Source organism: Girardinichthys multiradiatus, chromosome 15, assembly GCF_021462225.1.
Source record: "Girardinichthys multiradiatus isolate DD_20200921_A chromosome 15, DD_fGirMul_XY1, whole genome shotgun sequence".
NCBI classification, from domain to species: domain Eukaryota; kingdom Metazoa; phylum Chordata; class Actinopteri; order Cyprinodontiformes; family Goodeidae; genus Girardinichthys; species Girardinichthys multiradiatus.
The window spans coordinates 26,473,146-26,487,057 of NC_061808.1; the positions used below are offsets into that span (position 1 = coordinate 26,473,146).

Genomic DNA, 13,912 nt, shown 5'->3' on the forward strand with positions numbered 1-13,912 from the left:
CCAAAAAATGTCTACTTAAATTGTGACTCTCATCCTGTGCACCGGAAATTCAATTTGTTCCATAAGCCTGAGAAGAAAAAAGCAATTATTCACAGTCCACACTATTCACAATCTGCTTCTTTAAGATATATCCCTTCTTCCCCATGCTAACAAATAAGCCCCCAGATTAGTGCCGTGTGTGGCTGCTCATAGGGGCAGCCAGTCGAAGAACAGAGATTAAGCCAACTAAAAAGCCCGTCAATCAGATTGAAAGATAAATTCAGGCTCTGCAAGATGAGCTACGCTAACCCCCCCTCCTCACAGGACATATGAAAAAGCCACTAGATAATGGCTTGATAGCTGGATGTCACTTCAGAGCATGTAGGGGAGGACGGAGCACATGTCAGAGGAACACTTCTTTTACACCAATTACACTATACAGAGCTCTCAAAAACTAACCTCCACATCTGATCAGTGGGAAGTGCTGTCAAGGGAGCCCACTGAGCCGAGGCTCCAATTTACACTTGGGGTATTAGGTGGGACCCTAGCGTGACAGTGCAAAGTACCAGCGAGACGCTTCCTGTTACTTGAGCGCTTCTTGGGACGAATAGGCAGATCCAGCGGAGCCGACAGTTGCTCATGTTTGAGTCATAGCCTTGTTTCTTTGCATTTCTTACAAGAACAACACCTGTTGATGAAGAGATGGGAAAATAGCCTGCCCTGGTAATTGGATCCCTGCTAAATTCAAGAGATGTGGAATGTCGAAGGTTGAACGCTAAATGAGGTTGACAGACACCAGCATCAATAAAGGATGAATGGAAAACAACCGGATAAGCTTAGGAGGTATGGAGTTCTCCATCTGAAAAGGGCAGTGTTGTAGCAACAGATCTAGAAGAGACCTATGGATATACAAGAACCCAAGGCTGGCCACCCATCGGTGCATTTCCTCTATCTTCCACACCTTTAATTCCATCTGTCTAAATATAAGGGTATGATTCCTTGTCAAGGACCTAAAAAAGCAAAATATCTTTTATATAGCGATGTAAAGCTGATGACAACAATCAAACGCAAAGTTAAAAATTAAATCCGTTTTTTTTCTAATCAGCAAATGGATCGTGTTCCACAGGGAATACACATAGAACCGGATGTTTAAAGTGAATGACGCTTATCGCGCTAATAGCTAATAAAACAAATGCTAAAAACAGTTTAAGATGTCACCCCATTTTTGTCTTTTTTTTTACTTGGTTATGAAATCCTGTTAGACTGCAGAGCTGAGTAACGCCAACTGCTCTCTCACACACAAGATGTGCCATTTTCACACACACACACACACAGTAATATAATTAATTAATGAGTAATCACTGAAAGGCTCTGCTATAATTACAATAGTGGAAAAGTGGAAATCAGTCTAATCTGAACACTGTCTGCCTTATTCTGCTCATTTTTACATAAAAACTCACTTAATAAGGCAATACAGACGTAATAAGAAAGTAGAAAACATTTAAAAATGCATTTTGCATGTAACCTTATTAATTTTAAACAAAGCAAGAGCAATGTTGGCAACATGGTATGATAAAAGGTCATTTCCACAGTATTAATTTGCTAGTTTTAAACTGCAGCAATAACAAAAACCACATGCAAACATTTGATTTACTCCTTTAGGTTTTTATGATTACTAGAGACGTCTCCCCTGCTTTTCAAAGCTTTAATTGGTTTTACAATTTCTAAACAGAATGTGTACTAATAAACTGGAACGATAACTTTTACATTTTATCTGCTCTATAATTTGTTTTGGTAAATATATTTGTTTAATTACTTTCTGTAAGTACATCATTACAGCATGCAGTATTCAGACAGATATTCAGCAAAAAATAACTCAAGTTATCTGGATCTTAATATGAGTAAACAACATGTATTGTTGGAGGAGAATTTCTACAACAAATTACACCGTTACTTCTCAAATTACTGGCTGTGTACAATCTCTATTCTGCTTCTATTTCCTCCTTCCAGGTCTCAGAACAGAAGCTGGTTAAAATCAAGCAAAAGGTCGACGAATCATATGCATGAATTTCCACATCAAACCTGTGATGTTTTCATTCTTCTGCCTTTCTTCCATGCTTCTTGTGTGTGCGGTATTTTTAAAACACGCAGTTCTTTTACTAATATTAATGAACAAAGGAGAGGGCACATGGTTCAAGTTTAAAATTTAACCCCTTAAGAGGATTTTATTTCATATCTATAGTTTATTCCGACGATTTGGTTTTTGAAGATAGAATAATACTGCAAGTTTTAAAAGACATATTATGGCCCTTTTTTTTTTTACTTGACAAAACCTTTGAGGGTTCTGGTAAAAAGTCCAAGACAGGTTTCCACACAGTAGTAGGCTTCGTTTTTAGGCCTCAGAAAACAGAATACTCCTTGTTGTGGTCTAACATCGTTACATTTCCTTCACTCATACAGTGCGTCGCAATAGCATTCAGACTTCTCAAACTTTTTCTTTTTTCATGTTGCAGCCACAACCTCCGATGTATTTTATTGGCAATGTATGTATTAGGTCAACTCCATTATCATCATCAGAATAAGGCAAAACTGAAAAACCTAACAGGACACGGACGTCCAACTGAACTAACAGATCAGACGGGCAGAAGAATTAGCCAAGATGCCCATGGTAACTCTGGAGGAGCTGCAGAGTTCCACAATTCAGGACAACCCGTCAACAAAAATTGATGGTTGCTATTGCAAAAGCTATAAGAATTTCCATGCATAGTTTGCCGCAACCCACGTGGGGAACACAGCAAATGCATGGAAGAAGGTGGCCTGGTCACATAAGACCTAAGTTGAACTTTTTGACTCACGCAAAACACAATGTGTGGAGGAAAACTGACACTGCACATCAGCCTGAACACACCCTCTTTACCATGAGCCATGGTGGTGGCAGCTTAATGATGTGGGCATTGTTCTTTCAGCATAGACAGGGGAGCTGGTCAGAGCGAACGGGAAGATGAATGGAGCTAAAAACAAGCAATTCTTGAAGGAAACCAATTAGAGGCTGAAAAACACTCGAGAATAGAAAGGAAATTCACCTTCCAGAATGACGACAACCACTTCGATCAAAACAAGTGTGTGCTAGAATGTCCTGCCAAAATCCTCCAAATACAACAAAGAATCAGTGGCACGACGTCACTGTGCGGCTCACAGTTGTTCTACCTCTAATCTGAGCTTGAATCATTTTGCAGAATGGTTCAAGAAGAATGCAGAAAGATTTTATTCTCTACATGTGGAAAGCTTGTAGAGACATTTCCCAAAAGACTTGCAGCTGTAACTGCAGCAAAAGGTTGTTGAACAAAGTGTAAATTGTAGATAGACCATAATTTTGAAAGGTCCATTCTGGTCATAGTAATGCATTGATCTTAGTCTAAAAAAAGAAGTAGCAATCAACTTTATATTGTTTTGTCAAATCTCTTCTATATACTGGGAAATCAGAGTATTTGATTGTGTTTTCTCTGTGGTGTCTGCTTCTGTTAACGTGCCTGTTCATATATGTTTAATGACAAATACAGAATCACAATTTCCAGCTTCTCAAAACACGCTAGATTCTCTAGTTGGAATACAAGTAATTAAACAATTTACTGGTGGTGTAACATTAATCCACTTCCCTCTGAAGTTAGACAACTGTGGGCGCTGGACAGAATTCACAGTTAATAGCAGAGAGCAAAAAGCTTTCTCTTTCCAATTCTGAGATAACATGAAATCAGGATTGAGGTTATGTGGAGGTTGAAATACAAGGCTGGACTTTTCTAACTACGTACTAGAATTGTGACTGAAAATTGTGTGCATACCCTGAACCTCTCACAAGAAAAATAAAAAAGGTACTTTGTAGCCAAAAACTAATAATAGGTCCCCCTTCATAGGTAAAATAAAAGGGTTAGGATGTGTTTCAGCACAGTGAAGCCTGGAGTGCCTGCAGGGATTTTCTTTTATTTTTAATTACACAAGTATTATTAAATTTGCTATGGCCACGGGCTCTAGCTTGCTAGATTCCTTTTTCTACTACTCATCACACTGCTAAAGACAATAAGTGATTTGATACCAAATCAGTGAATAAGTTGCTGCTTGTATTTAAAAAATAGAAGAACAGAAGTACTTGGCGCATTTAAAAAAAAAACAAAAAAAAACTGATTTAACTCAGTGGTACAAGAAGGAAAAGCTTAAATAAATCAATGGAAACAACTAAAAATATGAGAGCAAAGCAATACATTTACAGATGAAATGCCATATGAGGCACCTTCCCATTAAAAGTGCAGTAAATACCTGCTGCAGAGTCTACAAACCACATGATTTTTTGTCCGGTTTCTTACTGAAATCTCCATATTTTTGTATTTTAAACAATAAACAGATCTTTGCTTTGCTTACTTTCTAAACATCTATACATCTGATGTACTTCTGCATCGCCTGAGGCAGGAACATTGAGAAAGATTATTACCAGAAGTCGCTGATGGTCAACCACTACAGGAGGATGAGTAGGGGATGGTTCTGGCTCTTTATCCGTCCTTCCAGCAGACTCCTTCAGCTGCTCCGACATGGTGCACATGCTCGTCTTTTCTCTGGCGCCACCTATAACAAAAAAATGCTTGACTGATAGAAGAAATAGTAACAATGACACCTGAAAAAAGCACATCTTGTTATATTAAAAAGACTGAAAAGTACAAACTGGACATTCACCTTTGGATAGCTTCCTGTCCATTTATAAGAATCTACTACAACACATTGATAGAAAAAAGGTCCAGCTCAGCCTGTGTCGAGGTGGAGTAGCTGAATTATCTCCTGAGAGAGGAGCCACTGTTTGTTTGTTCATTCTTACGATCATGGCATCCTATGATGGCTTAACCATATTTAATCAGCACCATTCCCCTCAGCCTTACAGCTGGCCTCAGCTTATCACATCACAGACTGAAGGACCATAACCAAACACACAACTTTTGGTTCATCTTTCACTTAAACACAAGATTTCATCTCAATATATGAAAGGGTCGATATATAGAAGTAGTCTAAACGTTTTCTGTGGAGTTTTACAATATAAATCAAGAAAATCTCACTTGTGTGCACCTTTAACACATTGTGTTTTAATTACCTGCATGGTTCATAGAAAGTTTTCGTTTTACTCAGACCCGAGTTGAGCTCTGCTGCATTTAAGCAGTTTGATGCCTTCCAACAAATATTGAAACTGATGCAAAATCAGTAAGTGTGATTGTCAAGTTTTAACTTTCACCCTCGTTTTGTTTTTGGCTGTTCTTCCTTGTAGGGTTTGGAGAGAGGCCTTCTGCGGGTGCTGGTTGGCTTTATTGCTGCTGCAGAGCTTCTCTCTCCCATCTGAGATCTTCATTTGTTTGGCTTTGTGTTTAGGATGCGTTAGATTTGCTTAGTTTGGTTACTGGTTGGAGTTTTTTGGGTTACTTGTAATTTGGCTTTCCATTTTCAGGTTTTCTTTATTGATTTTACTTTAATAAACTATTTTTTTTTTGGTTTAAGCAACAATCCTTGTGCGGCCTCTGTTTATGTTACCCCACCATACTAGCCTGGTGGACCTAACTCATGTAAAAAGGTTTGGCTTAAACATTTCTCTTAAAATCAACGTCATGTAGTAAAGATACAAAGAAAGTGATGTGACTCCACTGCCGCAATAAAGATGATGCATAAAAACCAACTGGTTCCGCTCACATCAGAAGAGGATTGGGCACAGTAAAAAAATAAATCAGGGAGGATGGATGTGAAGTAAAGCAGCTTTATAGGATATAATGAAAAATTGCTTTTAGGTTACAGTCTTTAAATATTTTCTTACATGAATCAGAAATATACACATAGAAATACAGTCAGGACTGAAAGCTGGCCAGCATTGTTAAGAGCCAGCAGGATGAAAAGAATTTTATTAAAAGCTATTGTGTAAAAAAAATGCACATACCTTCTTTCCCTTGATCTTCCTCTACAGTTTGTGTACTGGCTCCACCATCCAGGGGATGCTGCTCATGAGTTAGTTCACTCACATTTCTGTCTTTGTGCTCTTCCTGTTCTGGTATATTGCAGCCTTCAGCTGAGCTCAGAGGAGTCCTTGTGTCAGCCTCATTGCTTCTCTTGAGGCTGTGTAAATCTACGCTGTCCACTGACTCTGTCCCATTCACACAGTCCACTTGTGCAACTATGAGACCCTCCGTGTGTTTAGGCTGGACCTGAGGATCTGATGACTTGAATGTTTCAATCAAAGGCTGGATGTCAGCCTGCTTGGCCCGACTATCCTGATCTGCATCGGGCTGAAAAGGGCCACAGAGGCGGTGTTGTTTCTCTGGGGTCTCAGATTGTCCTTCTTTGGCTGTGGACGCCTCCTCCTCTTCAGGCTTTGGGTCCGTTCTGCCTTCAGCCACAACAGGAGGTTCATTGGAGCTTTCCTCTTCTGTGGAGAGGGCATGTGGATGATGACCATTGGGTTGGGGACCTGGAGTGTCACAGGATGATTCCTCATCCTGTGTCAAACACGAGTCACTGGGACCCGCAGCTTCCACCTCTGCCTCATGCTCCTCCTCTTCCTCCTCTGTTTCTTTCTTATAGTTTTTCTTCTTACGTATGATACCACGCTTCCAAGATGGCCGCCTGCAAATCTTCCTCTTTAGATGATCTGTGATGAGGAAAAGAGATGTACACAAACAAAATTTAGGATGGTTTCAATCAAAAGCATCTACCCTTCCTTAACTTTACGTATAAAGGGAACCATAAAATAAGGAAATGTCAAAGATCAGTAAACTAGAAAACTTTAAGTGTCTGAAAAACGGCGGTCAGCCACATAACTTGCAACATTTGGCTTTTTTCAAAGGGAAATAAATGAGTAACAGGGAAGGCAGTTCTGCTATGTGCTTGTATAACACTAATGACGGCAGATGTTGCTTGGAAATGTAAGAGGAGAACAAAACCAAACCCTGCTCTCTGGAAAGGGTGTAAAGCTGTCACAGCAAGCACAAATGTTCAACGTGGTGAAGCTTCAAGGCATTTGACTTCATTTACTGTTTTTCCCAGGCACACACGGAGATGCAAAGCAAAGGATCAAAGCCGGTATGAAGGGCTGCTGCAGAAAGAGTGTGAAATAAAAACAAACACTAGGAGGAAGTTTCCCAGGAAACGTATTTAAATCACAGGCTAAAGATAAAGAAACAAAGGTCGTTTCTTTTTAAAACATTAAAAAAGTACTACACCGCATCTCCGACACACATTTTGCCTGCCTGTAAACATAGATATGCCAATGCACAGCCTCACAATATGAAAGACTCATTAAATCTATAAGGCTATAACCTTTATGATCCTGTTAGGGGATAGAGGAATGACCTGAATCTGCCAATACAAAAATCAATAAAATGCTAAATGATCATGATCCCTTCACCTAATTGAGAAAAGATAATTGTGTACTTGTATACAAATTAGGCTTCTCGTCTTGACAATTCAATTCCATTTAGTTTATTTATAAAGCGACAAATTACTGCAGAATGCTTTTACTGTATTGTCTATCTGCAGCCCCTTAAGCAAAACTATATGTACTGAAAAACGGAGACCAAACAACTATGGATCTAAATGTTATCAAAACATGTACCACAGGCAAGTCAGAAGAGAACCGCGTAAACTTGTTACAATTTGCTCCAAGTCTACTGCGGTATGTTTTGGATATCTAGACACAAACTTTTCCCCAATTCTTTGAAAAATTGTTCAACCACAAGATATAGAGTGTTTGTGCAGAACAATTTTTAAGTCTCGTCACATATTCTATAATGAATTTAGGTCTGGACTTTAACTAGGCCATTCTAACACATGAATGTGCAATGATCTAAACCATTGGCTATATGTTTAGAGTCATTGTCCTGCAGGAAGGTAAACCTCCACCCTAAATGTTTTGCAGCCTCCAAAAGATTTTCTCTAGGGGTGCACCGCTTGCAGCTTTCTGGACCATCACAGATTACCGATCTTTAAAAAGCCTGACCTGCTTATTCCAATTTTGGCAGATACTGATTTGTTTTATAACTGACACTATCAGGTGTTATAAGGTCACAATAAACCTTCAAAGTTCCAACCTTATTTTATTCAAAAACATTGAACAGTACCCGTGAAATAATAGTTAAAACAAACTTGTTTTAACTGCACGAGGCAGGGCCGATCAATCGGTGCACCCCTAATTTTTCCCATGATTTCTTTGGTTTTTAGCTTCTTCCATATTCTCATTAAGTCTGATGAAGCATCTCACAGAATAATGCTGCTACCACTGAGCGCATGGTGTGTTCAGGGTTCCGAGCAGGGTTAGTTTTTTGCATTCTGAAAAGTAACATTTTGGTGTCTTGTCACCCATTGAATGTTTTTCACATATTTGTGTGTTCACAACATATAGGTGAACTATTTTTAAGCAGGTGACTTCTGATGGCTATTGGATGCAGGGGTTAATGCGAATGCAAACACTGCAGATTTTTAATCAATCAATCAATTCACAATCATGAGATACTTTATTTCCGTCCAGCACATATAATCCTAACAAAGCACACTAAATGTGACAAGAAGCGTCAGTTCCAAGTGTATGCATACTTTCACCATACTCTGTCCAATATTGTGAATTTTAAAAAGTACTTCACTATGATCTTCCAAAATATTTAAGTTGTGCTTTTCTCCCTTTGAGATATTTTATGCTGCTTTTTTAGCCTTTTAACCTCTCTTTGCAGTCAGTAAGGATTAAAATTGCATGAACATTTAAATAGAAACACTTAAATAGAAAAACTCCATCTTTCATTGACTATTTAAACTCACATCGAAATGCACTTAAGTGCTGCACTGAAATTTTTACTGCATTCTCAATTACACACAAGCCTCCACCCATTCCACATGTAAGGTATAAAGGCACACTGGGGACTGAAATAAAACCTCAGAGCAATGTTCTGCACACACAGCATGAAATTACAGATCAAATATAATGGTTCTAAACAGTAATATGAATGAAGGAATGACAAGGAGTGATGGATAAACACAAGAGAAGATGGGTAGGATACAAGGAATGAATAACAAATGACTAAAGGGCACAAAAAAAGGAAAAAGGGCACAAAGGAAGGAAGGAAGGTTACAGAGAAGGAAGGAAAAAGAAAAAAATGGGGAATAACACAAAGAATGATGATAGACAAGAGAAGAATGGACGTAGGACACAAGAAAGTAACGAACAAAAAGAATGCAAGGAAAGAAATATTTTTTTAGAACTTGAGGTTGAAACAGACAATGAACCCAACACCACAACATCATGCCTACATAGCTGGTTTCAGAGCTTCTGAGACTGCTTGCAGAGATGGTTTAAAGGTAGGATGCTGCTTTCATTTTTGGTTCTTCCTGATCTTATATAAGGATAGCTTACATGAGGGTATGACATACAGGAGGCAAACAGATCTTCAGGGTTGACTGGCACATGATAGTTTCCAAGCTATAACAATGTGGAGAGAGAGCAAGAGCAATAACAAAGAGACAGAAACCAGGCCAGGCATCTTGGGTATTTCTGAGCAGTGGCATCATACAAAGCGCTGCTTCTCAGTTTGTGTGAGCTTTTGTTTTTCTCATCTAGTCAAAATGCTCATTTTTGACCACATTTTCTTATTTTACCTTCACATTTTATTTAAAGTTGTCTTCAGCAACATCTGTTAGTCATATATATTTTTGTTCAGATTCATTTCCCTCCCTTTTCTGTAAAAAATGAATTTTTAAAAAGATGCAAAGAAACAAGGTAAAGTGGCCGAGTTTCTAGTGACCTCCTCCTCCCTCCACCCCACTGGGAAATACACTGTCCACAATCTTTTATTCCCCCCTCATGCAATCCACAACAATTAATCAACGGTGCGATAAAAATAAGGTCCTGCAGGGGTCAGATATCGCCGTTGGATGCTCTGCAGCAGGCTCCTCAGGGAGGAAAAGGTGAGTCTGGATGGCAGCAAATGACTCGTCATAGTCAGCTTTTAAATAATGTATGAAAATTGTTAGAGCATGAAGAGGAAACCATAGAAGGGAGATATGCTGATGGGGCTGCGAAGAAGTAAGGGAAAGAAAACTGGAGCACTTTGTTATAATTAAAAGTGCCTAACCCATGCAAGATTTATGTAGTTGCACAAATTTTCAAGCTGCCACCACACATACTTGTCAGATCAGCCCGCACACACGCACCAGTAAAGCTTTAGAAAGCAGAAGCACGAAGAGACCACTCTTCAAACTGCCACCAAGCAGGTACTAAATAAGGCAGACCATTGACACACAAGGATAGTTCTGCGGCTTACTTTAATTGCCATTATAGGCTCAATACGCATTATTGTCAGTGCTTGTCTGATTCATTCTTCGATTAAATGCCAAACCCAGTGAATCTTTAAATTGTAAAGTGGTATAAATTCAACAAGTGTTCATTTGTGGCTTACAGGTGTGGCTGAAGGAGCAAACGCAGAAATAACTGATTGCTCTGTTCTGTTCTGTGTGCTCGACAGAAATGTAATTCCATACATTTCACCCCATGAATGTTAGTCAAACTGTAACCAATTCAGTTATTATTCATGTTATATCAAGCATTTCCTAAAATGGGATTGGCTTTTTTGAAATATATATGTTTAAGGCAACTACAGTGTCTCACAAAAGTATTCACACATCTAAACTTTCTCACATTTTGTCAAGTGGGATTTGAGATGGTCCTTAAAGCAGCAACCATAATATTTTTCAGATACTGGATTAAACAGTGCTCCTTGAGATGATTAAAACTATATGTTGTTTTATAGCTTAACCCTACTTTATATTTCTGCACAGCTTTATTCCTAACCTGTCTGCCGTGTTCCTTTGTCTTCATGATGCAGTTTGTTCTCTAACGAACCTCTGAGATCTTCACAGAACCGCTGGATTATTCTGAGATTACCAATTAGGTGACTTCTGAGAGCTAATGATTGTACTAGATTGTATTCCCGGGAATCAGAGTTAAGCAAACTATTCCGATTTTTACTTGTTCAGAAAAGTGTGCACCCTTGTCTTCTCTCTTCAGAACAATGCATAGCTTTAGGTTTATTTGTCACAATAAAATGAAAAAAAAAGAAACTGTGTTTGGTGCAATGGTGTGACAAATGGTGGAAAGGTTCAGGGGGTGTGAATACTTTGCAAGGCACAGTAATTCAGACTAGAAATGTGAAGTTCCAACAACAAAGCTGACCACTTCGAGCATTTTCAATGAACTTTCATCACTAATTCAGCATAGTCTCCAAGATAAATATAATTGCTTATCCATGTAAAGAATTAATACAGCAGATGCAATTACCAAAAGCTAAAAATCACAGCATGGACAGTAGTTACAAAAGACTAAACTAAAACAATTAGACACATACTTTAACAATGTCTGTTCAAATAATTTTAGCAAGTTGATTAAGGGAAGCTCAAGCAACTGCTTTAGCATATTTTATCCTAATGAAACATTTAACTATCTGCACTGATGGAAAATAAAAGTATATGAATTTTATAGGTCAATAAGATGTACGAGAACAATGCAGGTGGCAACTGCTGTACTCAAGCAATTATTTGGTAAAAGTAAGATGAGTAGCTTCTTACATACAGACTCCCCTTTCCATTTTAAAATTCTTTCTTTTTTTTTTTACGTGTTTTGCATCACTAGTAACCTTTATTTTATTTTATTTTTTTTTAAAAGGAGGTACACAGGAAGGGGTAAGACATGCAGCACAGGTCTCCGGTGTTGGGATTTGAACCCAGGACAGCTGAGTTGAGAACAGAAGCCTCCAAATACGAGTCGTGTGCTCTACCACACCCCTACTTTGTTTAAATCTAGAATAAATTTACTGTCAAAGGTTGAAGCAGCAAAGCCCCAATGTGAAAAAACAAACTGTGCCCCTACAATAATTCACAGATGGTCTGTTGTTTCCTACCTCATTTACCTTTTTCACTCCTGAATTTATGTGCTTCATCATCGTGTGTGTGTGTGTTTCCATTGGAATAAAAAAACCCTATCCTTGCCTCCAGAGATTTCTTGTTTGGCAAATTCCCTCTTTTGAACTAGTATTTAGGCCAACTCTTTGGAGTACATGCAGGGAAACCTATTCAATCAGTTAAGATAAAGACATTTGTGGACTTTAGTGTGTCTCTTCTTCAACTGGTGTAATATTAACAAGGACGAATGTAAAGTGTTTAGATTTGTGTTCTCAGGCTGTGAATTTAGTCAGTAATCTCCATAAATACTTATGGTGATGAATGTGTTTATTTGGATACGTTTATAAAACGGAGCAGGGACCTTTTGTTTCAACTAGCAATCACAAAAAAAGAGTTTAACAAATTCATTTAAAATGTACTTTAAAAAGCATAATTCAGAATACATTTTAATATATTTAATGTTGCCTTTCTGTAAAGGTAGTGATGAGAGTACTAAAAAGAAAACTTGTATGTTAGTTAAATTCTACATTAATTATGTTTTGCCAAAGATTAGAATGGTATCAGAAGTCTCACAAATTAAAACGTCGGTTTTAGAGCACATCTCATTATGCAAACTGAGAAATTATATGTATTTATATGTATGTGTATATGTATTTATATGTAGGTATTTTTATGTATGTATGTTTCTCTCTCTTTTTCAGTTTGCATGGGTGAATTAATGTTACTAAACTGTGTCACTAATTAACAAATTTTTATGTTTTCAGTATAATCAACCAGGGCTTATTGTTGTAGTCCTATATTTCCCCAAATGCAGGAGAACAAATTTATAAAAGTTCATCTTTTTTTGCAGTGGCTTAATCTCACACTGCAAACCTTTAAAAACAAACAACAAAAAAACCCTTTAGTTTTAGTAATTTTTTTTTCAGTGGAAGGAAAAAAATCCCTAAAGAATTTTTTTTATTTTATTTTCATTACCAGAGGCACAATTTTTGTACCTGAAGCATTTTTTTTAACTTACTTAAACACACGTGGACAAAATTGTTGGTACCCCTCGGTTAATGAAAGAAAAACCCACAATGGTCACAGAAATAACTTGAATCTGACAAAGGTAATTACGAATAAAAATTCTATGAAAATGAACAAATGAAAGTCAGATATTGCTTTTCAAACATGCTTCAAAAGAATTATTTAAAAAAATAAACTCAAGAAACAGGCCTGGACAAAAATGATGGTACCCCTGAAAATAATGTGACCAAAGGGACATGTTAAATCAAGGTGTGTCCATTAATTATTACCTTTGTCAGATTCAAGTTATTTCTGTGACCATTGTGGGTTTTTCTTTCATTAACCGAGGGGTACCAACAATTTTATCCATGTGTGTATTTCACTTATTTATGCTGATCAAAGCTACTTGGAACTTTTGAGTAATCCATGACTTTCTGTTACCATGGATTATAAATACCCTAACCCTAACCCTAACATTAACAATTTTTTCCCCACTTAATTTGCTCAAAATAAAAGCAGGATTTTCCTCAACTTTTACATCTTAGATTATGCCATTCTGACTATGTGTTTTTTTTTTTTTATTAGTTGTGGATGCTGAAAATAGTCATTACAAAGGCCACCGTTTCAAAGATTGAAGAAGATATAAATAATTGATGTCTTTGCTTTTGCCGAGTTAGCATTAGTAAACTAGACCTGGAAAATCTGATGACATTGAATTAAGAATGAAAACTGAAACTGCTAACCTCACCATAAATGAGGACAACTCAAATTATATTGTCGTTTTTTCCTCCACATTTTACTTAAATCAAACCTAAGAAGAAGCACATCAGCTTTCAGAGCCTTAACTGTGATGGAAAAGGGGCCAAAGAACAGGTTAGGAGGAAAAAGTGGCAATGTGGTAAACACTGCAGTGGACAATGATTATCACAAATGCTGTCATGGCGACACAGGGCCTGAAGGGAGTCCAGGT

The 13,912-nt window shown here is 37.7% G+C and overlaps 1 protein-coding gene across 3 annotated transcripts in view; it reads right to left on the reverse strand.

Moving 5' to 3' along the window:
• The window catches only part of atad2b (ATPase family AAA domain containing 2B), a 118,385-nt gene that overhangs the window by 23,286 nt on the left and 81,187 nt on the right, over window positions 1–13,912 (reverse strand). For all 3 annotated transcript variants that reach the window (XM_047387894.1, XM_047387893.1, XM_047387892.1), the window contains 2 exons: window positions 5,939–6,646; window positions 4,463–4,593 (listed from right to left, as the gene is read on the reverse strand). In XM_047387894.1, the coding sequence (XP_047243850.1) occupies window positions 4,463–4,593; window positions 5,939–6,646 (839 nt within the window). The remainder of the gene's footprint in view (window positions 1–4,462; window positions 4,594–5,938; window positions 6,647–13,912) is intronic.